The sequence below is a fragment of the Triturus cristatus genome, chromosome 1_2 (genome assembly GCF_964204655.1).
Source record: "Triturus cristatus chromosome 1_2, aTriCri1.1, whole genome shotgun sequence".
In the NCBI taxonomy this organism is placed as follows: domain Eukaryota; kingdom Metazoa; phylum Chordata; class Amphibia; order Caudata; family Salamandridae; genus Triturus; species Triturus cristatus.
Genome location: NC_140580.1, coordinates 628,090,642 through 628,116,497, shown reverse-complemented (window position 1 = coordinate 628,116,497; position 25,856 = coordinate 628,090,642). Strand labels below are relative to the sequence as shown.

At 41.7% G+C, this 25,856-nt stretch overlaps 1 protein-coding gene across 3 annotated transcripts in view; it reads left to right on the top strand.

Annotated features, from left to right (window-relative positions):
- GRID1 (glutamate ionotropic receptor delta type subunit 1) overlaps positions 1-25,856 on the top strand; it is a 2,258,979-nt gene that overhangs the window by 1,973,725 nt on the left and 259,398 nt on the right. For all 3 annotated transcript variants that reach the window (XM_085615050.1, XM_085615049.1, XM_085615053.1), the window contains exon 12: positions 480-618. In XM_085615050.1, the coding sequence (XP_085471176.1) occupies positions 480-618 (139 nt within the window). The remainder of the gene's footprint in view (positions 1-479; positions 619-25,856) is intronic.

The window sequence follows — 25,856 nt, the reverse complement described above, 5'->3', positions numbered from 1 at the left end:
AGTCTGGGCTATCCAACAGTGCGGTTGTTACAGTGAAGGGGGGCACGTTCCTTGCTTGATCATCTTATATCGCCACTAGGGGGGAGATAAATGGGAGGCTAGAATGTATGAGTGGTCCTGGGCTAAATGACGACTAGGATTATTTTATGCTCCTATTCTGTTAAAATGAAATAAGGTTATATTAGACCATTTGTCAAACACATACATTAACTATGTAATCAAAAATCAACCTTTCACCCATACATTCATCCTAAACCGTGCAGCAAAATGTTGTCTGCCAGTTCTCTTCTTTTTTCAAAGTAATTGTTTCTGGGTTTGGCACTATATTCATGTGTTTTGTTTTGTACATACCTAGGAGGTAATATTACCGAGACCGTCACACAATGGTAACTCAGATAAGCATTTTTCTTCACTATGAAACCAAAGTGAAAATAAAGACTTAGAACTACTGCTGTTAATATGTCCAATTGTATCATTAGGTGGAGAATCAACAGCAAATTCTGTGGCAATGCGCATTGTGATGGGAAGCTGGTGGCTCTTCACTCTTATAGTGTGCTCATCCTACACTGCAAATCTTGCTGCATTTCTAACAGTCTCAAGGATGGATAATCCCATAAGGTAAGGGCATTGTCGAGACTTTTGCCTCTTAAACATTTTTTTTCTAAAGGAGATTGATAGTTTATATGTAGTAGTTTAATTTTGGCACGAATCACATGTCATATCACACTAAAACGAATTACCATACAAATCCTGATTTATGTAATATTTTTTCAATGTAAGTGAATGACTCACAGACTACTATGCAGACTATATCCTCAATAAATGTGTTCTAAAGACATATGTGGATCATTGAATGTGAAAGACATAGTATATTCATATCTGCTGCAGTATCAAAATATATATTCATGCAGCCCTATTTGAATAAGTGGAAATTTACCACTGTAGAATGACTGCTACATTTGGAATAAATGTCCAATGTTTCAATTATTCCCAAAGGATTTCATGAGAGCTTCAGTAAATCTATGACAGTCATACGTTTCCTATAGCTTTCTACAGCTGAACATGTTTTTCTCCCAAAAGCAAAATATTTACACTCTGAAAGAAAACCACCTATCACCTACGAAACATACATATTGCTTCATCTGACAGGCAATTTATTTTGTGTGGGGGGATTAGTGAAAACCAGCAACCATATATGTTTGTGGGAGTCTTCCTACTTTTTTAGAGGAGATTACACAAAACACCCATAAATGCACTGCTTAACTTAAATGCGTAAGTATGAGGAATATGTCATTGTAGCATCATTTTTGCACTCTTTAGTACACCATTGGAACATGCGATCCTACCTATCCTAAATTTGTAATTCTGGAATGGAAATTTATGTTCACTTGGTCCTTGAAGTTCCTTACCTAAGTTTAACATAGGTGTGCAAACATCTTTGTTAACTAGATCCATATTGCACAGAGGATGTTGCTAATAAATGTGAGTAACTATACAATCAAGGTATAGTTGATATTTACAGTTTAAAACCTGCTCTGAAATGTTAAATCTAAAGGTTAAACATTTCATTTATTAGAGCATGAATGTACAGATATTGCAATTATAAGTGCAAATATTTTTATGGTGCAAGGTAGTGCAACTGAATGTCAATGTTTTGAAGCAATAACATACTGGGCAAAACAAATAGTAAATACCATGAGACATAATACTTAAACACAACTACTAAATCAAAGATGTTATGGCACATAGTAGACAAGAAAAATCCAGGATGTTTAACCTTCAATAAAATGTAACACAGTGCCACAGTATAAAACTGCTGTTCTAAGTTAAGATGATGCAACATCCACCAACATGCTCACTTAACATCTCCAGAAAGCAGTACAAGTAATGTAGACAAAACCATTCTTGCTCATGCTAATTAACTGAAGGACACCCAGATGCGTCACAATTGGATCCAGAATAAGTTACTTGAAAATTTTGGATTTAGTAGCCAACAGTTTCCAGGATTTTTGGATGTACTTTACTATGGACAATAATCCAAATGTTGGAACAACAAAGTAGGACATTTACTCCCACAAAGTTAAATGTATATTTGCAGAATATTTCTGACTTTCTTGAAACTTACTAAAAAGTTCTACCACTGGGAAGTGGAAGCAGAGTGAAGATATATTTATTAGTAGATAAACAAAACATGAAAATATAATCAAGCCTAGTTTCCCCGCTCAGAAAGACATCTATAAACATCTACAAATGGTTTTATTTTCGACGTCCTATCACACCCATGTAACTTTTAATCATTTTACATTACTGAAATCCATTTACTTTTTGGAGTAATTTTTCTCATCTATATCTTATTTTTTTGATAATCTTTGTGTTCATGAAACAAAAGGTTTGAAGCTCTTTTGGGGACTTCCTTTTTGTTGTTGGGCAACAACAATGAGAAATCAACTTTTTTTATTCACATAATTAAATAAACACCTAACCCATTAAGTACTAGTGACAGTTAAATGGTAGCTTCCTTGGTCATGGATGCATTAAAACAATGTGCTTTGTTGTGTGAAATTTAGTTGATATGGAAATGTTTTGGTGCAACGTTATCCCTATACAACATAATGAATAATAGCATGTGTTTCACTAGCAAACATTGATCAGAATAATCCATTGCATTTAAAAGCCCTGCGTCTCAGAGTCTCTACCCGCTATAAATAGTAACTGTGACTTTGGGACAATTTAATTTCCCTCAACTTACTTGCACTTGAAGAATGGAAATATGTGTTGGCCCTAAAGGAATTTATTATGTGGCCTCAGGTCACAGAAGATGTCAGTGGTAAGTATTTAACCACTGTTAAAAGTAAGCATTTAGTGTTTATACTTACATAGGCTCTTTGGGGTAAAAGAGGAGGATGTACTAGTGGGAAGAGTGCAAATTCGGACCTAGAGAATGTAAGCAGTGGGTGAGCAGTTAAAGGGCACATAGCTTTAGTGGCGGGTGACAAGGAATCAGGGTCATCTGCCACTGAGCCGGCGGGGCACTGTTTGTAGAAAAAACTTATGGGTTTAGAAGCACCTGAAGCAAAGTTCCTTGTGTTTCCAACATTTTCTGTGGCCAAACAAATGTCAGGATAAATGTTCATGCTGGAAAGAGATCAGAGTTATGTGTTGTGGCAGTTTTGGCTCTTCATAAAGTAGCACAGAGGATAAATCTGCCTGCTATAAAGAATGTGTACGATGCAGATCATAGAACTGTGGCTAACTGAGAGGGTTACTGCTTTTGTCACAGATATCTCTCTGCTACTTGCAGTTCATAAGTTACAATCCTAATATAGTACAATGATCAATAAACTGCCATCAAAGAGCTGCATGCACCCTCATGATGTAGGCTAGAGCTATCTGCATTTTCTTCCAGTCTTTCATTATCCTAATGTTGGTAATAAGTGTTTGTTTGGTTTGAAATACATTCTTATTGGTAAAGCCAACCCTTGTGGTACATTTTTACTCCTGAGCTTGTGCTGCGCCAGGCCAAAACACGTTAAAATATCCCGCCTACTATAGAATCCTTCCCAGTCCGGTACATGCAAATGATCATGCCACACATGGAGCTTGGTATTACACATATTTATTCCTCAATGTGTAACCATTAACTGAACATTATCCATCATGAATTCTATCACCCACACCCACGCACCTACGTCACTGTTCTACGGAATCCGTCAGGAAACAAAAAGATCCCGTCATCTCTAACTCACAAGACACTGCACCTATCAGTATGGATGAAGCGAATCCTACACCTTATAATCGTCATTGTTTTATGTAACCTTTCCTATGAGCTGATTTATGGATGTATGATTCATTTGTCTGATGTGTGCGTGATTTAAAGTGCTCTTAAACCCTATACAAAAATGACGCTGAGTCCTTGCAGAACGGGTCCGATACTCCAGTATCGCACTGTCAACAATCAACAGCAAATATAGGTTGCTTTTCTTTTAAACTCATTTTATCTTGTATCAGAGGAAAGAGTGGTAGATATTCTTATATGTGGGAGAACTAGGAGCTACATTTTTAGTTTATGAACTAAGATGATCTTAAATGAACTGCATAGTTTTTAATGGATTATTGATTGTGCTGTAGTATTTTATCGGATGAATTGTTGATGATAAATTGACTTGTATATTGAATTGCAATTGTTATGGCTTGTTTGGCTGAAGCAGTAAACTTGCTTTTGTTTGCATTTGCTTTGCTCTGACACCCTTCACTGGTATGAGTAGCGCTCTAACACAAGTTAAATGTTTTTGATAGAGGGGCTACGGAAAGATGAGGGACACTGTTGGAGGGTGAGTGTGCAGGAATCAGTTTAGAAGGGGCTCATCAGGTGGGTGCCAAAATAAATTACAACACTGTGCGCCACCAAAGCTAAAGCTGGCCCTGTAAGGCATGCAGGAAAAGAGGCAAGGAGGCAGATATTCTAGAGTCCTCCCCCATCATAAATGGTACATAGAAGGCAAAAAGGGCATTTTGGGAAACATTAGAAATCATAGACCCTTTGCAACTGTAATATTGCTTTCTGATTGTTTTCACATAGAATATTAGCACAAAAAACATCATCTGGTCTTTCTTGGTTACATCTTGGATTTAATCAGTACGCTTTGATATATGATCCTTAAAATCTACAATTAAAAAGTTTCCTAAAATTATTGACAGTGCTAGACATTCTTGGGTTTGTTTTTAATGTGGCACAAATTTTGCATGTAAATGGAATCATTTCCCTGGACTCTAGTCAGCTTAAACTATAAATGATTGCATCAATGCTGTTACTAAACACTGGACTGAACTATGGAGAAAAGCAAAGCAATAGACTGTGCTCAAGAGTTGAAAAAAAAATGTGGATAATTGGGTTGTTGGTTGAGATGAGGTGTGAGCCCTTTTCAAGCAACACCACCATGCTTGTCAGGGTAACCAGAAAAGTCACTACATTAACCTGTGCTTAACCCTCTAGTATCTTGCACAAAAGCATTAGGCTGAATTTCGAGGCAATGTGTAAAGCATTTATGCAGCACACAAACAGTCCTAAAGTGAAAACAAAACACAACAAATGCCACACCAAAATAGAAAAATTGAATAGAAGTTAATACATAATTTTACACCAAAAATTCAAATCTGTAGAACTAGAGTTAGGATTTTTTTAATGTTTGTAGTGCAACCTAGCACCTAAAAGAGCAAATCATCAACCATGGACATCTAGTTGCATAATACCAGGGAAAAATCGAACGTTATGGCCGACTGGACATACATGACTAATACACCCATTCACTTGAGTTTTTTAATGCTACCTACCACATGGAAGCCAGATTTGTCATTATATCTTTGGACTTTGATGTCTTTTGTGGGATGGGTTTAATGTCGTCGGTCCTGCCTCTGCACATATCCCCCCTCCATTGCAAAATAGAGGGTATCTTGTCTAGGCTTTCTTTTTGGTTGATTTATTGACTGCAAAAAGTGAAAAAGGACACTTATCTACTGCCTACCTACACTGGAAAAAGGACCACCTTTTTTCCACCCCTCATGATGACCCCCACTAAACTAATAAGTGATATAGGACTCAGTCCTTCCCAAAACCAGAAACTGAAAGAGAACACCCTCTGCCAATAATAACCTTTATCTAGAAACTGCTAAGAGGGTGACCATCTTAGAATGGGTCTCTGGTTTGTTACCATTTACATGAAACATAATCCATCTCGCTATCCGTCGCCTAACTGACCCTTACTCATTGCTTCTTCAGTCTCACTAAATAACAGTTCTGCCATATTGGGCTCTTGCTACAATGGTTGCCCCTCTTGCACTTAATCTGTCAGTTTTTTCCCCAAACCAATGTCCCAGCTCTCTATACAATATCTGGTTTGTATCTGTTTCTTTGTTATTATGCATGTTGTGTTGTTTTTAGGTTGGGTTCAGGGTTTACCGGTGTCGCTCTCACCGCACGAGTCGGGAACACTACCTAATCCATGTTCATAGTGACTAATCAGCTGTAATAGACGCTTTAGAATATATTCTATTGAATTACTGAATGCAAATCTCTGACATGCTTTTGGAATTGATAATATGTTGGAAATGATTGCATGCTGTTATGCCCCATTCTTGACTACACGGTAAGCTGTCACATGTCCCACATACTCAAACCTCTGTATGCGTACCCCCACCACTTTTGGATGCAAGGACATAACCACTTTATCAGCCCTTACCTACTCTCCCTATATTTTGCCGGCAACCCTCCATTCAACATGGATCATTCTAAGGCCGGAAAGCTGAACTCCCTACTATTCCTTATGACAAATTATTTGTTTTTAATTAACTACCCTCCCAACCTTTCAAAAAACGCCTTAATACATCTCAAACATAAAATCCTCAACCTTAAGAAAGAAACTCTTATTATCGACCCCTACTTTTGCCACATCAAGGGTTCCCTACTGAAAGACCTCATCATCTCAACCAATCGACATGGCAAATGAAGGAAAGCCCTCTCTTCCTCTCTCAGTACCACTATCACCATGAAAATCCCACATGGCCATAAACTTAATATAGCACCCTCCACGATATTCAATGGTATTGCCACCATTTCCATCTATAACAAAGTCACTTTACTCATTCAATCATCTGATTATTATCTGGAACTTTTCAATGATCTCCTCTCCTACCTCAAGAAGACACTTGACACAACCACTCCCCTACCCTCCACCTTGCTACTCCCCTCTGATTACTCCCCTTCTGACAACCTCCTTTTCAGTGATCTCTTCTACTACATCAATAACACACTTGGCACAACCACTTTCCCACCCAACACCTTACTACTACCCCTTGATTCCAGCCCTTCTGATAGCCTCCTTTCCCCCACTCACCTCTCTCCCCTTTCTCTCCACTACCCCCTGGTTGTCATCCACATATCCTCTGACACTACCCACCCCCTTTGAATTATCCACTACCACTCCCACACCCCCATCAACAGGACCAACTCATCCTCCAACCCTCCTCTACCAATCACTATCAAGCCTCCGACAGCAACCCTCACTAATGCTAGCTCGCCAACTGATCTGCTTTTCTTCCTCACTCCAATGCCTCCCCCAACCAAGATCTTCCTAAAAAACTCCTCACTGACTCTAAGTTGGACACTATACAGTCTGAGCTACAATTGCTTTGAGCTGACATTCTCTCACTAGTTCATATCATCTCCAAACTTGAGCACAAACGGTCCTCACACCTAGTGCACTTCCAGACCAACAATTCCCAAATCTCAAACTACCAACCTGACACTATTGATGCCTATACAGAAATCCGACTCCCTTGCTGGAGATCCATACCTATTCTTAACCACTCCTGCTGACCTAATAGACTAATCAGACAGATTTTACTCAATGATATACTTTCCCTCCTTGACTCTTATAACCTTGCTCATGCCGCACAAATCAAAATTAATATCATGCACCATATCAAGACATTATACCCCAGCATCAGGTTTATTACCAAAACCAACCTCACATAAGTTCCCATCTCACATATGTCCTTGATCACCTCCAAAACAACTCGGGAATGCACACTGTTAAACTGCCGCTCAGCTGTGAAACATGCAGCTGACATAGCTGAGCTTATACTCAATTCGGACCTAGAAATCCTCATGCTCACTGAAACCTGGTTAAACTAATCCTCTACTCATATCCTAGAAGCCCTTGCCCCTCTCCAGTCATGACATCAGTAGACTAGATCATTATCTATGCTCTGGAAGTGGCCTAGCCTGTATATAGAGATCCTCTCTCTCTATGAAACAATCACACACTCTATCGCTGTCCTCTTGTGAATACCTCAGGATAGACATCACCACCTTCAAAAATTCAAGGTGCTCCCTCCACACATTTTATCACCTGCCAGGAGGAAACCAAACATTTATTGAACGATCATAGAGATTATCAAAGAAGAGCACCGCAACCACACTATCTAAGCCTGCAGCAGCCCAACCCATAACAAAGGAGCCACCCTACACCTATTCATTGCTAAAGATAACACCATACAAATTGAATCCACTCCCCCACAAGATTGGACTGACCACCACTTCATTACCTTCTTCTTCTTCAAAAAAGGCTATTACTGCAAAGGGCCTACCAACAAAAGCCAGATATTTGGTCCGAGACACCCACAACATTAACTCATACACTATATCGACTCTCACCCACAACATCCTGCTCTCACCCTCCCTTATGAATAGCATCCATGACCACAACGATCATTACTTCAGCTTCATGGCCAAAATCATGAATACCCTGGCCCCCAAACAACTTAAAAGAATCCTGATGTAAAGATCTAACCCCTGGTTCCACTCTAACCTAACCGAAGAATGCTGACACCCCAGACTTGCAGAAAGAGCATAGAGACGTTCTCCCTCCACGGCAAACATCAAACTCCAACGCCAAAAATATAGTGCTTACAATAGACACATTAAGTACTCCAAAGTGGCTTTCTTCCAAAATCAACTAGACTCTGCAACCAATCAACCAAAAAAACTCTTTAAAATGATCAAAAACCAATTTACCCGCAAAATCAATCCCACTACCGCAAATAAAAAAACATTACCCAACAGTGAAACCTTTGCCTCATATTTTGCAGAGAAAACCTTGCAAATCTCTCATGATATCAAGAGCGCTATTAAACTACTTCCTGACAAACCCCCAACCCTTCCCCTTCTGATCATGATACATGCCCAAAATATCCCCCATCTCACCCAAAAATAACACCTTCGGGTCCAGCTTCAAAGCCCTCGATGAAAATGGCACTTCAAATCTTCTGTCCTCACTGAAATTCTCCAACCACTTCAGCGACCCCGTCCCTTCCAAGCTCTTAAATTAGTCCAATCACCTCCTACTCCCACTATGGACTATGATAATCAATGGTTCACTCTCCCAAGGCTCCTTACCTGACTGTCTCAAAAGTGGACGGATTACCCCTCTATTAAAATAGCCCAACTTCAAGCAATCTGACCCCAACAATTACCGCCCTATCTCAAACCTTCCTACGATGGCCAAACTTCTAGAAAAATGTGTACACATACAGCTTCACAATCCCAGTGAGCCATTCCAGCACCTTGACCACTGCCATCCTGATTTCCGATTGGCTGATAGCACTGAAACTGCCATGGTACACATCGTCGACGACGCCATACGCTCTCTTGAACAGAATTAAGCATGCTTCCTAATTCGCAGCTTTTGACACTATCAACCGAGACACCCTTCTAAACCTTCTTGAACACAGGGGATGGCCCTCTCTTCCTCTGTGCTAAAATGGTTCTCCTCTTTTCTATGTAAGAGGTCTCAACGCATCCTAATCGATCACACTCTTTCTGAACTGTCTCCACAGTCACTAGGCGTACTGAAGGGTCTATTCTCTCCCCGACATTGTTTAATTCAAATATGAAGCCCTTCTATTAAATCCTCAAACTCTCCCACATCTCATACCACATGTATGCGGATGATACCCAAATCAAAATGAAAATCACCTCCCCCAATGACAACGATATCCTCAACATTACCCTGACTAAAGCACAACACTGACTGACCCATAACCACCTCAAACTCAATGCCCTTACAACTGAATTCCTACTGATCACATCATCCACCACCACCATCCCCAACATCAAAGACTGGCTCCCCTTTCTCACTGCCCTGAATTGTACCCCACACATCATTTACTCTGCCAAATCCCTAGGTACTACCTTGGACAAATACCTCTCCATGCAAAACAAAATCAGTGCCATCACTAGAGGGGATAACTTACCATCAGTTGCACATTCTTAGGACGCTAAAATATTTTTTCCCTTCGACAGACCTCACGACAGCAGTTCAAGCAGTTCAAGCCCTTAAGCTATTGAAATTACACTACAGCAGTACTACCCTTGTGGGCCTCCACAATTCTCACTTACACCATTAAAGGCTACACTGAATGCAGCTAAGCTCATCACTGGATCTAAAAGAAGGGATCACATCACTGAGACCTTCAATTACTGGTTTGGCTCCCCATCGAGGCTCAAATTCATTTCAAAATTGCTTTTATGACCCACAAAGCACTGCATTACAATAACCCCTCCTACCTGACCCAAAAACTGACCATATCAGGTGGTAACAGATCTTCTAAAACCACTAGGTACTTACTTCTTAAGCCACAAAAATGAAAGTAAGATAAAACATAAACAGATCCTTCTCCATAATTGCACCAAAAATATGGAACTCTGGGGCATATTAGCAAGACCGGCGATAAAATTATCGCCGTTTTAGCGGCAGGAAACCGACGCTAAAACGGCGATAATGGACTTGCTAATATGCGTTATAGAATTCCAATAGAAGCCCAGGTTACATGTGCAGGACATCTAACCTGGGCTTCTACTGGAATTCTATAACGCATATTAGCAAGCCCATTATCGCCGTTTTAGTGGCAGTTTCTTGCCGCTAAAACGGCGATAATTTTATCGCCGGTCTTGCTAATATGCTCCTCTCTCCCTACTGAGATCAGATGCAACCCATCCACATCCATCTTTAGGAAGGAAGTAAAAATAATACTTTCAAACAAATTCCTCTCACATTGGGAACTTTCCTCCATCTCCCCCTGAAATCTGTTTGTTGCCTCATATCACGCTGGTACATGTTTGGACCTGGACTCACGCTAGACCATATACTCCTTTGAAAATAGTCTACATACTCTCTGTTTACCTTATGTGCAAGCACATCAATGATTATTCTGCTAATGTTTCTGTTAATATCATTCTATTATTTATATATGATTTATTTTTAATTTCTAATCTTATGTATTGTATCTACATGTCTTCCTGTTATATCTCATATTTTGTATACTTCTGCAAATCGATATGACACCCAAACGGGCCTTGTTCACGCTATATAGAACACCAAATGAATAAATAAATAAAATAAAGACTGTAATGTTGCATGTTTGTATACAAGAAATGGATTGGGCCCGGTCTTTGCTTTCCTTCGGACTTAGAAGACATTTTGAAGAAAAATGTCTGAGAAGGTAAAGTTCAGCGGGGTAAGGAAGACAGCTGTGTGCGAGGAGGAGGCATCATTGTAGGAGACTCACTGGATGAAGTAGCAGTGAGGATTTCTTTGTTTAGATTTAGTCTCTTTTTTGGAAGTTGTAGCTCTCCAGCAGGACAAAGCTGCAGGCTGTATCTGACGAGGGCTCCAGAAGGAGAGATTCCCTCCAGAGAGAAGCAGCTTAAAAGCATTTACTGCTGTGGAGAAGACCATAGCTGGAGCAACAGTGAAGTCAGTTTGGCCAGCGATGCACCATGGGTGGATCAGTGAGAAGGTTGGTCTTATTCTTCTCTCGGTTCTCAGAGCACTTTTTGGGAGAAAATCTTTTAAGTCCTAAATTTTGGATTTTGGTTGGGTGGGCACCTTCAGTACCACTTTCAAGGGTCCAGGGTTCAGAGGTACAACTTAAAGGATCAGGGCTCACGTTAAGATGGATTAATGTGCAATTTGAAAGTTGTTAGATTATTTTGTGTCCATGTAGCTATGAACGGAAGCCAGTAAACTGGCCATTGGAGCCAATCTGGTAGTCCCGGCTTCAGCAATGAAAAGCAGGTGTCAAGCAGCAGAGCATTCCTCGGAGGGTACAGAGTAGACTTCAGGCAGCAGTGCAGTTCTCTTGGAGCAGCTGGTCAGTAATCTAAAGTACACAGCAGGCCCCTGACAGCAGACCAGTCCTATCAGAGTCCTCCACAGGTGCAGACATGAACAGAAGCGTGAGTCTGAGGATCTAATATTTATACATTGTACCAGTGGAAGAAACCTCTGGAGTTCCAGCTCACACAGATGGTTCTGGAATTTTCTCCATCCCTGCTCTGGTCCCAGGATGTCTGGGGTGACGAAAGACTAGTGTGAAGATCTTTGTGTGTGTGCTGAGGCAGATCTTTGAAATGTAAGTGATGTTGTGCACAGCTTTATCCCTCCCATTCTGTCAGGACGGCCCATCCTGCCAACACCAATCCTCTTTTGCATCACTGTCTGGGAGGAATACACAAAGGCCAAATCTAACTACAACTAGCCATGTGACCCTGGATGCAGGTTGCAGGCACCGAATGGTTAGGACAAGAAAATTGTAACTTTCTTAAAGTAGCATTTTCTGAATTTTGACTTAAAATTTGACCTTATAAAAACCGATTTTAAATTACAATTCTTTAGACACCAAACATGATTATTCAATCTGTTCCTAAACCAAAGTTATCACTTATTAAAAGTAATAAGATAACTCAATGTTATGCTATGAGAGAGGTAAGCCTCATAGTACTAATAAACACATTTTGAGTATTTCACATCCAGGACATGCAAAATGTAAAATGACCTGCCCAGCCTTTTAAATACAATGTGCCCAGTCATATTGGCTGTTTAAGGCCTATCTTTGTGGTGTGGTGACAAATATGTACTGAAAGTGAGTTTTACGCTCGGCAAAAGGTTTATTTTACCAGTTCGAATTGGCAGTTTAAAACTAAACATGGGCTGCAATGGCAGGCCTGAGACATGTTTTAAAGGGTTACTTAAGTGGGTGGCACAATAACTGCTTCAGGACTACTAGTAGCACTTAACTTAACCACCCTGGCTATATATGTTACTGTTTACTAGGGATTTGTAAGTAAATTAACTATGCCAATGAGGTGTAAGTCACTTTTACCATGCTCTAGGGTGTGATCACAAGTACTTTGTGCACTGCTCATCCATGGTAAAGTACACAGAGACCTAACAGCAACAAAACCAAATTCATCAAAACAGGAAGGGAGAAGGCAAAAAATGTGGGGGAAGAGCACCCTAAGGCCGATAGATCAGAAAATAAACACATTTAAGGTGATTACATCTAGTAGATGATCATCTTCCTAAAACACAGACCGTGATGAGACAGCAACTTTAAACATGTTCAAATAATTGCCTCTTGTTCTTTTATATCATTTGAAAACCTGCTTATAAATGTCACATGACAAATATAATTATATATATATATATATACACACATATATACATATACATATTCACTGAAAAAACCATAGGTTTCAGACATGTTATAGTTAGCGGAAATTTTACTGATAAAAAACCAATGAAATTCCCCCGTTATAGTTAGTGCAGGCAACTATAACTCACGCGACCGCAATCCTCTGCTGATGCTAATACTGTATTTAGACACTTATTTGCCCATGTCTTCTTCCATAAATTTTTAGCTATACATATATTACAAATATTTTTTTTTCATAAAGACACATATGTCATCAGCAGAAGATTGCGGTCGCGTGAGTTATAGTTGCTTGCACTAACTATAACGGGGGAATTTCATTGGTTTTTTATCAGTAAAATTTCCGCTAACTATAACATGTCTGAAACCTATGGTTTTTTCAGTGAATTTGCAAGGTTTTTTAAATGCTAATTCCTAACTATAACGTGTGTGAAACCTATGGTTTTTTCAGTGAATTTGTACGGTTTTTTAAATGCTAAGTTACTTTACGCCATTCGTGGCGTGCATGCCCACTTAACGCAGTTCGTTCCGTGCGCGCACGGTGCGCTTCGCGCACCGTGCGCGCACAGTGAGCACGCGACCGCGCGCCCACTTTACGCAGTTAGTGCCGTACACGCAAGGTGGGCACGCAGTGCGCTACGCGCACCGCGTGCCCACGTTACGCACCGTGCGCACATGGAGGACATATTATGCGCTTCCTTGTGATAGGTAATCTGTTAAATTTAATTTGTAAGTGATGACAATAATATGCCATGCACAGAGAGTGTTTTTTTTTTTAATTAAAATTTTTAGCGTAATTTACCGTTTTTGGCCTTGGGGGATCTTTGAGGACTCAACTAACATGGCTATGTGCATGGGCGCTGTCTAAACAGCCCCTTTATATGTTTTTTGCCTTTGTTTACAGCCCCCCCCTCAGAGTGCGAGAGAGAAAATGGCGGCCGCCGCTTCCTGGTTTCGACCGATTCGAATGTTTACTTAGATGTAACAGCCAATCAGAATCGCGCTCGCTCACGCCACCGTACGCGTACGGTAAGCTTACGGTAAGCGTACCGTAAGCTGGCTCAGATATATATATTGATTTAAAGGCTATTTTCTCAGAATCTACTGAACAGATTTACACCAAACCTACAAAAGGCACTTCCTTGACCTGAGGACTACCTCTCTGCCAAATTTCTAGTAATTCTGTTCAGCCGTTCGGGCTGTAGCCCTGTCTAAAGGTCCTATGGAAAAATGCATGGGAAAAACGCGTTTTGGGACCCCCCTTTTATCTCAGCCCCCGCTTGACGAATCCCCCCGAGACTTTCAGGGTAGGAGCGTAGCGTAGCGCCCCACCTATTTTGAGAAATTCGCGAGGATTCGTCGACCGGCGCCAAAGTTATTCAAAATAGAATGTTGCGGATTTCCTATGGAAACAGGGTCCTAACTATAACTACCTACTGGCGACCGCCAGTAGGTAATATATATATATATATTAGCAGACTCACCATCAACTTTGCTGAATGAAGTATATATATATATATATATATATATATATATATATATATATATATATATTTATATGTATCTATATCCGGTGGAGCCGCATAGGGGGGCATTGAGAGGGATGATGCAGAGGGAAAATTAAATGAATAATTAATTTTCCCTCTGTGACGTCCCCTGAAATCCCCCCCATGCAGCCCCACCACTGTTACTTGCATAGTCCACTGATTCTGTCTTCTTCTCTCAGGACAGGTGGCTGCAAGAACTGATGCAAAACCTCCGAAGATTCTCCCATGGTGGTAGCAAAGTGATTTTTTGTTTTTATTAATGTTCTGATAGACAATTATCAGTGGCCTCAGCCTGCATAATCTTATTTGTGTCTGCAGGTCATACCTATTATTTGACACTCGAAAAAGTTATTCACTATGACAATGGAATAACTTAATTTCTTTTTGTGGTCTGTAGACCTCCAACTAGCATCTTGTAATATTCCCCAATGTCACTAGGTGAATCAACCCCCTTTTTACCCTCGATTAACTGTCTTTTCTTCTTTGATCAATTAAATAAACTATTAATTTATGCTATTTACAATATATAGGAGCACTTTTTAACACCTTGAAATGAATATAGGTGAGGAGGGGCTGAAAGGGATATAGAGTAGAGAGTAGAAACACAGACTACTAAAATAACAGAAAAGTTGAACATGATGTTCAAACACTAAAAGGTAGATCATTAGAAAGGCTTTAAATAGGCAGGCTCTTGAGGATAATTGTCACCGTGCAGACAAAATACTGAGTACAGTTACTAAAAATGCTGCACTTCCTAAAAAGCCTACATTGTTCCTTCTAAATGTTTCTTAAGGCATGAAGAGTGAATTTTGCTTGCAAACCGTGATAATTGTGGCAGTTTAGCATTTTTGACACTGAAGGAAATTGTGTTCTTTAAGTGGTACCCGTAAGAATGTTGCCTTTTCTCCTAGGCCTTTACACACATGGTGATGTGAACGTGCCCATGTGTTTGTTAGCATGTTGAATCAACTTCTGTTTTCATTGGCAATAGACTTTGAAAACTCCTAAAACCCTAATAACCCATAACGCTGACTCCTTTACATTAAGGAATTGCCAGTTTTTCTGAATGTTTGGAATTGTATGACTATTGCTGATATATAGTTTTGATTTGCTTAAATAAGGAGGTGATATTGCCAATACCAAAATATCAAAAAGTGAAATGTGTTATTCTTAAGTGCAATTTTCTTATCAACTGTAGAATATATCTTACTTATTGGAATTCACCATTAACATTAGAATCCAGCTAAGCATTAATAAATAAATGCTCTACTCAGGAGATTGCAAGAATTGCATTTGATTTGAATTCTTGTAAAGCACTAACAAATACCCTGCGGCTTCTTGGCAATAAGTAACAAGGTAGAAAAGACCACAGATCAAAGACCACAGACACTATTTAGTTAAAAAAATATGGTTTTAAAGACTTACGATACACAAGAGACGAAGAAGTTTGAATTTACAAAGGAAAATATTTCCAATTCTGGACTTGCCACAAATCACAATGCTCCTGCCACCCCAGGAGGAGAGTTTATGCCATGGCACCAACAGATTCCGGGCTGAACTCGGCCGAAGAGTCCTCTCAGGAGCATACCTTCTGAGTTTTTCTCTTAAAAGAACAAGACCTAGTCCCTGAAGTACCCTATAAGTGATATAGAGTGCTTTAACCTCCTCTTGTTGACAGGAAGCCAGTGTAGACTTACTACGGCTTGAGAGGCAGAATGGAATCTCAGAATATTCATCAACTTCCTTGCTGCTTTGTTTTGAAGAATCTGATTTTTTTTCCAGAGAAACGTTTGGCTGTTTCAGATATAGTCTATTACAGTAGTACACTCTGGACACTAGGAGGGACTGAACAACTGTTTTCAACAGGAAACAACCTTTACAACGCACTACCTTTACAAAGCAGTCATTACATCGCAACATCCTTTACATCACATGTCATTACGACTCAGCCATTACATCACATGTCACTACAACGCATGTCATTACAATTAATGTCACTACAATGCAGGCATTACATCACAAGTCAATACAATGCATAACATTACAACGCATAGTACCCTTACACTATCCAACACTTACCCTACTGTTGCACTCCCTGGAGTTAGAATAGTAATTTTTACCACTACACTATCCAACAATTACCCTACTGTTGCACTCACTGGAGTTAGAATAGTAATTTTTACCCCTACACTATCCAACACTTACCCTACTGTTGCACTCACTGAGACTAACACTTACCTTAAATGCGGTGTAATGGTATGCATTGTAATGGTATGCGTTGTAAGGGTATAATGCAATGTAATGGAATGTGTTGTAAAGGTAGTTTCTGAAAATGCGATGTAGTGGCATGGGATGTAAAATAATGCGTTGTAAAGGATGTTACGATGTAAAAACTATGTTGTAAAGACATGCTTTGTAAATGTATGCATTGTAACATCATACATTCATTTTCAATAGACAACAGATTAGAAGAAAGAAACCGAGCTATATTCCTCATCAGGCGAAGCAAAAAAATAGGAGGTGGAAATAACCTTACTTGATCCTTAGAGATTGATCTCATTGATCAGTACTCCCAGAATTGTCACCTTTTTCATTGGGACTGGTAGTCCATCTGGCCACCATGAAAAGTTCCAGAAAGAGATGTTATTTCCAAATAAAATGACCTCTTTTAGAGGAGTTTAACTGGAGGCAGTTGTTATGCATCCATATGCCAACCTCCCTCATACAATTATGGAATATATCACTCGGAATGGATCTTTCCTAGAAAGGGAGATAACACTCATATGATACTTGCGACATCCCAAGGGATTTCACAAGAGTCACTAATAATGTTACATAAATGTTGAAGAGGGTTGGACTTAACTATGAACCGAGGGGAATTCTGCACCACAAACAAAACGATTGGGAAGTATATTCCCCCACGGCCACCATTTGGACTCTCTGTCAAGACGGATCTCAGTAGAGGCAGAGCCACACCACCGAACCCCAGGCCTTATAACTGGTCAATCAGAAGATCATGGTTGACCTTGTTGAAGGCCCCGGGCAAGTCAAATAAAATGAGGGCAGCATTGCCCTCATTTTACTTGCACAGCAGTTCAATAATTTTGTTTCTTACCTTTTCCTACACAGTCATAGGCGTTGTAAATAGACTATTGCTTGACATGCCTGCATTAAATAGATATGAATTGGATATCTTTCTACTGTCCCTAAAACAAGACGTAAGATTGTGCCTGTTGGACCTAAGTCCTAGGGGTAGCTTGGCTCCGGTCAACAGGCTTATATCTTCCTCTGGCTTCTCATGCTTGCATCCTACCCAGCTTGCAATCTGGCGCAGCCTCACCCAAAAAGGACGCTACACTGATTAACTGTGAAGTTTTATTAAAAAGACTTGAACACCTCTCCTCCTTGTTAGGCTCAATTAATCAATTTTCCATTAAACTGGTAACATTTCAGTACCTTCCCAGTACCTTTCTAGTATATTTCTAGTACATTTCTAGTACATTTCTAGTACATTTCTAGTACATTCCTAGTACATTTCTAGTACATTCCTAGTACATTTATAGTACATTCCTAGTACATTTCTAGTACATTTCTCTATATCTTGAGGCACACCAAATAGAACAGTACACGATAACTTTTCAAACAGTGTTTACAACCACAAAAGCTTAACCCCCGGTCACATTTCAGTCGGGCATTTTAAGTATGACTTGACCACTCCACAGGGAATGTTAATTCCAATTTGGCATCCCACAACTACTTCCCTGGGGCCTATGTACAGCACCTGAACTCTCTAGGCTGTTCCACAGCAGCTTGGTTAATTGTCATTTACTGCTTCTTTTCCCTTGTAGCCCTGGTATCAGTCCTGACCGCTGGAGTTGAATAACACTTCACACAGTCACCTCATAACCATATAACATAGGCCTTAATCCCCTCTAGTTCTGTGCTGGTCTCCTAGGGGTCTCGGCTACCAAGAGAATAATAAACAACACGTATGATTACCACGGACCCTGTTAATAGCTATGGGCCTCACAGAATTCTCTCACTCCCCTCCCTCCTCCACCAGGACCAGCTTACGGTTAGTCTTGCTATACTGCTCACTGGAACTGGAGCTGCTGTTCTCTCATTCCGCGAGAGAACGGGTCTGGTTGGTACGTGGAATCCTTTCCCACCTAAACGGCGAGAATCTGGGCTCTGTTGCCGATTTTCCCCCAAAACTGTCAGTACGGTGCCCCTGCCGGATTCAGCTTCCTGACCTTCAGACGCGGTGAACTTTTAGACGGGGATTGGTATTCTCTCGAACTCCCCCCTGAAAGCAATGTCGTACGCTGAATTCCTCTTCCTCACCGGCAAAGGGCGGCACTTCGGCCCCGCGGCACGTGATCAGAGGACGGCGGCCTCCTGGCCGGGCCCGCCCCCTCTCCTTCCTGCCTGCTTCCTGAGGCAGCTCTCGCCGGAGCTTCGACGGAGTCGCTGGCTCCCGGCCCCTCACCTCCTCAGCTCACTGGCACCGCAAGTCCACACAGAGGACCACCGGCCACGCGACCATGGCGTTGGGGTCCGCTTCAGGTAGGGACCGGACACAAGTATTTTCGGGGAAGTGAGGGGGGGGGAAAAGAGTCTGGTGCGGCCCTCACGCGACCAGGAAGGCTCCGGGAGAGTTAAACAATATGGCCCAGTCTTCTTGCTACGGGTTGCGTATCACCCTTCCAAGACCAGGGACACAAGGCGAAGGGTAACGGGTGCTGGATCCCACACGGGGACAGTGACGGAGACCCGATAGACTCCTGGGCTTGGGCACTATCACTTCTTCTATCAGTCAAAAGGGGGGTTTTGGCCACAACCGGCCAATCCTGCAATCCCAGGCAACAATGGATTCGGGGAGTAGGCGGCCCCAGGCGTTAATTCACTCACTCGTCCCGGCTGTGTTCAGGGACCGGTCAGGTGGTTGAGGGTGGTGTCACTGCCGTAGATACCCTGGCAAATCCTGAGATCTGTCCACTCTTTGTCCAGCGCAGCCACCTCCCCACTCACGTGCCTTACTCCTGACTAGCCTGCCGCCTCACTCTCACCTAAAATGGCTGCCCTCCTGCCACCTCTATTTATCACCTTGGGCCTGACTTGCCAGAGGGGCCCAGAAGGTTCCGGAACCTCTCATGGTAGTCATGGCCCAGGTGCTGAGGTGACAGTTGGAGCCACCATTTTGTGCCTCTCACCTTCCCCATCTATTTCCCTCAGAGGAGCACCTTGCGCCTTTTCCTCATGTGAGGAGGAAAAGGCGCCCAGAACCTCTACATCAGCACCCCAAAAAGTTTAGTAGACAGAAAAAAAATGAGGAAGGGGGAAGGGACAAAAATAATAAAATGAGGAGGGAACTGCCAATGGGCTGACAGGTCTAACAGTGCCCAATTAGTCTATTTAACTTTTCTGAAAAGCTGGAGTAATTTGGTGCTAAAGAGCACCAGCAGCATGAATTTCGATATGATGTGTGGACTATACAGCCACATCTGGGACTGAAAGTCAGCGACTCTAAGTGCAACACTGTGGAACGATAGGCTGCAGTGTAGCATAAAATATTCCAGAAGCGCATGGCAGAGGAAGGGGCAAAAATACTTTTTACACATTGAGTAAGTTACCCTTAAGTGTGCTTTATAGCCCAGAGGATTTGGTGGAGAGTGCATAAAAGAGGGACAGGATGAATAGTAAGACAATCATGTTCCTACAATGAATAGCCACAAAATGCTGTTTTCATTATATTTGGTAAAAGTGTTATTTTTCTATGGATAGACTTGGTTGCAATTAAAAGTTATTTTTCACAATTTCTAAAAATGTTAAAACACATTTTCAAATTTCTTTTTTTAATATATATAATAGAGAACAGACTTTTGTGATAAATATAATGAAAGGGTAAATTGATAAAATTATATTTTGTTTTTGTGCTGACTGTAAGCTTCAACAATGATAATGAATTAATAATGTTTTGCTGGGCTTCTATGCTGGTAGTGATTAAGTCTTGATAAGGCTTGAATACTTATCTGACAGTAGAACAATAGGATTTCTTCTTGGAGCAGGAGAACAGGGCAGGAATATTCAAATGCCACTAATTTTGTATTGTGCCGTTGGATCTGGATACTGGATCAAATGGTCAACTAACAGCAAAACTTGAAACATAACTTTTGACATGTTTACATCAAGAACGATCAGAGGGCCTGATTCACAAAGGTAAAGTTAGACCAAAAATATATCATTCAATCAGAAAATATTTGTGAACACTCAGTATTTTCCAGGGAGACATTCGAATGTAGGACACATTTGAGAAAGAAGGTAAGTCTGAATCTCCAAGTTAAATGAAAAGCAACACTGATGAAAAAAATGCAGTGTAATAGAGAATTCCAAAAGCTTAAACATATGAACTCTGAACTTTTGCATGCAACCATTTGTTCATGCATGTATGTACATACTCTGTGATTTTTCATCACTATCTTTTTCCTAAGCAACTTCCCATATTTACCATTTTAGTACTGATACCAATAAACCATTTGAAATGTTAGTACGGTGGTCAAATCTAACAATTTAACCACTTGAACCTCAATACTTAGCAGTTACCTCTCTCTTAATAGGACCATCCATTTGATTGATTGTTGAAAGTGTACTGAATAGTGGAGTTAACCAGCATGGAAGTTGAGCTGCAGAAAATCAATAGTGCATGATACCACAGCATTCTGGAACATCTTCAAATAAAACATGATTCAAACAGTGTGACATGGATATGGGCGAGAGAAGGCTGAAAGGGATATAGAACAGAGAGTGAAAAACACATTCTAGAAAAATAACAGAAAACAATATGTCAGTGATGATCTTCAAACACTGAAAGGCAGACCATTAGAAAGGCTTTAAGTAGACAGGTTATTGAATAATGGTCTCTGTGCAGACTAAATACAGAGTATAGTTACTAAAATTGCTGCACTTCCTGAAAACTACATCAAATTGCTAGAAATTATGGGGGCATATTATGTGCTGAGACTGAGAAATCTTTAGTTTTCCCTATGCCAGTTTAGTAATGTTAGAAATAGGGTCTCTGGTTGGCAGAGGTTTTCACCCTGTCCAAGTAGGGACCCGCAGTCCTAGTCAGAGTAAGTGTAGTACACACTAAGTTTACCTGTGCTCACCCTCGGGTGCCTTGGCTCAGTGCAGTCAGGATAAACTAAAAGGCAATGTGTAAAGTATTTGTGTACACACACAGTAACACAGTGAAAACACCCCAAAAGTACTCCATAATGACAAACATCCAACATGTACAAATCAAAATACGAACTCTTCAATATTAAATGCAGTTCCATCACTTAGAAACACAATAGCCCAAGCTGGGGCTAGAGCAACACGCTTGACGAAGACAAATTAAAAAATTTGGGGCCGACCACGAGGGAGCACGGGCCAGCTACGGAGTCGTACAGACCCCCTTTACAGTACTCATGATACACTACTGATGATAATACAAAGACGTTACGAGGCGCCGGTAAAGTGAGGCTTCACTAAGGATGGTGCAACATCGGTTCCTTACTGTCCTTACTGTCGGTGCCTGTCGGATGCTCATGTGGAGTGCACTGGGAGCTCTCTTCAAAACTATCTTGACCACCCTCTACCATGCCCCACATACCTGTCGGACCACATAAGGTGAAGTAATTGGGGCTCTTGCCCCCATCATCAATAACTCAGGCAATGGAACCCCATTGCAGGTGCCCCTCAGCATTGTGCTCCCACTTCTCTTGGTTGTCCAACCAGTGGACTGTGTGCTGCAGCTGTGCTGCGAGATAATAAAGATCCAGGCAGGGCAACTCAAGACCTCCCTTTCTGCAGGGGCACTTGAAAGTGACCCTCGCTAACTCTCTTTTTCCCCTTGGTGCATAACAGTTCCACTATCAATCTATCAAGGTCCAGAAAGAGCTTCCTATGGATTTCAAATAAGGTCCCCTAGAAAAAATTCAGGCTGCGGGCTAGTGTTATCATCTTAACCAATGCCAACTTCCCTGTCAGGGAGAAGTGAAGGGTATTCCAGAATTTTACTGTAGGCCTCAATCCATCCATCACTCTACTATATTTACTTTTTCATACTCCCCAGCCCCAGGTGTAATTCTGCTCCCCAGATATTTTACCATCTCAGTCACCAATGAGAAATCCAGCTGTGGCAAGTCCAGCACCCACCTACCCGCTAGCAGCCCCAATGGAAACAATTTAAATTTAGAGTGATTCACGTGCAGCCCAGTAAGTTTGCCAAACTCAGCTGGGCCTGCCAACATGATAGGGATGAATAAGTCAAACTACGCAAGTAAAATAAAGCATTGCCTGCATTTAGGGAACCCATGTGAGTAGTCTCTCTGATCTGTATCCCCCACCCCTGCACCAAATCTCACAATCGGCATGTTAAAGGCTCCATCACCAAGGCAAAGAGCAACGGCCTCAGTGAGCAACCCTGCCGAGTCCTCTGGCTCAGCAAAAGCGAAGATCAGCACAGTCTAAAACAGGAGGCAGAAGTAGAAAGATAGGGGAACCCGCGCCAAAAGATGTCAGCTCTAACAAGTACCTACATTGCTTGTGTCAAATGTTTCTTGAGAAATGAAGAGTACATTTTTCTTGAAAACTGTGATTATTGTGTCAGTTTTGTATTTTTTACACATGCTTTTAATGATTACTGAAGGGAATTGTATTCTTTTATTGGTGCACCTAACAAAGTTACCTTTTCCCCTAAGTCTTTAGCATTTAAAATATGAAAAAGCTGCACTGGATTCCATTGGATTGCCCCCTCACTCCAGTATGAAAAAGTCCTAGTGTCTTGCACAGGTCTGCTCTTCATTTCACAACTTTTTAAAAGTTCAAGATTCTTGCTTGTCACAATTCCCATCCTGAAAGATTCAAGTAGGGTAGAGAAGAGCTTAAACAGTGAAGTTATAGGATGATTCAAATTGTATCCCTATGCCTTATGTCCTGTATTGTGTTAATAAATTTGTAGCGTGCACACTTAAAGAACATGAATTAATTTCCATCTGCAATTATTGATCCCCAGTCTTAAGCTGGTGGTTCATCACAATACTCATATTTGTTAGCACTCTCTGGCTCAGTTAAAGTCAGTGCCATGGAAGCAAAGGCCCTCTGGGGTTACGTGTTGCGGCTTCTAGATTTCCATTGCTACCAATGTGTGGCAATTGCGACACTCTCTGGCTGTGCCCGGGCTGTGGGTGCCGTGTTGGCTCTGCGGCTATCCCTTTCTTGGCTCTTCCATTGCCCCTTGGTGTCCATTCCACCTGCACGCTGGTACCATCATCAAGGTTGCAGTGGCCAATATTACGGGGCACGTGTTCTTTCCACTATTCCTCGTTCATGTTCATTGTTTGTCACTGATCCTGAGCACCACCGTTCTGGCAGTAGATGCTGGTATTCTGAGACAAGGGTGATCCTCCCGTGATTCTTCTTTGTTGAGATTGTTTGGTTGTCGCCACCCATGCTTCAGACTGCCTGTACTTCCAGCCCTGTCATCCTTGTTGCAGCTGGAGGTCCCAAGTGACCGCCGCCTGCTAGACACCATGCCGTCTGCCTATGGCTCGCTGACTGAATTCAGGTACCGCTGCCCAGTAGTTAATGTCCTGTTGAGGTGATGCGTTGTGTCCTTAGTGTGGCAATGGTGGTGACAATGGTTATGGTCAGCAGATGACCATGCAGGGGGGCACGCCCTCTCTTCCACATTGGTCAGTTCAAAACACTCTGCCAATACCTCACATGGACCTTTCTGGGGGTGTGGCTATGCACCAGCCGGTGTGTTCCTGGCACCCTTCGGGGTATGTTAAATGCTGTCCTCTTGTTGTCCGTCTACACCATCCCGACCCGCTTTTCGTGGAATGATGGAGACTACAGCCATGACCTAGGCTCCACCAAAGAAGTAGGTGCGAGCTGTAAAGGCAATATTGGAGGAGGCAATGCAGCTCAGCACTTAAGGCTGTGAGTAAGTAAGTAAGTATTATGCTTATAGAGCGCACAAATGCCAAGGCGTCTTGGCGCTGAGGGAGGACGCCGGTTTAGCATAGGAGAGGAAGCATTACTTCCGCCTAGTAAATAGCCACGTCTTCAGAAACTTCTTGAATGGAGATCTAGATGGTTGGAGTCTGATATCATCAGGTAACTCATTCCATAGTTTGGACGCACAGTATGTCAGGCTCCTACCACCCCATCTAGGTCTATGTATTCTGGGAATCTGCACTGGACCTTTGTTGGCCGATCTAAGATTGTGCCGAGAAGTGTACTGCTGAAAATGTTTCTGTAAATCCATTGCTCCTCCCCTAAACTGAGTTTTATGTACCAAGCACAAAGCGTTAAACTCAATTCACTGTTGCACCTGCAGCCAGTGAAGTGTTTTGATGCTGCCAGATATATGGTGGAATTTAGGAATATTCGACAGCATTCTAGCTGCAGCATTTTGAATACACTGCAGTTTTGACAGTTGGCGCTTGTTTATGCCCAGAAAGAGGGCATTACAATAGTCAATCATTGAAAGGATCAGAGCGACGACAACTGATATCCATAATTCTGGAGGGATAAAAGGTAAACATTTTCATATGCCTTTCAACTGGAAGAAGCAAGGAAACTATGTTAATTTCAGGAGGCCAGCATCTGTGGGGCTCATGGCAGCTATGGAAGTATTAGTGACTCTCAGCAGCAGGGTGAGTAGTGTGTGGCACCAAGGCGATCAAGGGCACCCCTTGGAAGAACAGAAAGGAGCAGGACAGGCCAGATGAAGTGCAGGCCATGGCCTTTCCTAGAAGAGTTGGAAGGAGGACTGGGGCAGCGCCAATGAGGGCCCTCAAGCAAGAGCACTGCAGAAGAGCATTTGGATGCAGAAAGACCCCACATGGGTGTTCCCGGATGCTGTAGAGTGCTTTCATTGGAGAGATTAGAGGGAGAAAGACTACGGGGGAGCATTTGGACAAGTGTTATTATTATTATTATTATTATTATTGAATTTTGTACCGCGCACGGTTACCATGAGGCATCCCAGCGCTTATAGAGACCAAGAGCAGGCTACTAATAAAAAACAGAGAAGCTACAGTTATTCTGGGAACAGATACGTTTTCAGATGTTTCCGGAATCTGAGAAGGTTTGGTTCGGACCGCAGCGAGAATGGGAGGGAGTTCCAGGCGAGCGCTGTATGGATAGAAAAACTCCTGCCCCCTGAGCGGGCTCTCCTGATTCTCTTAGTCTGAAGGAAATGTTTAT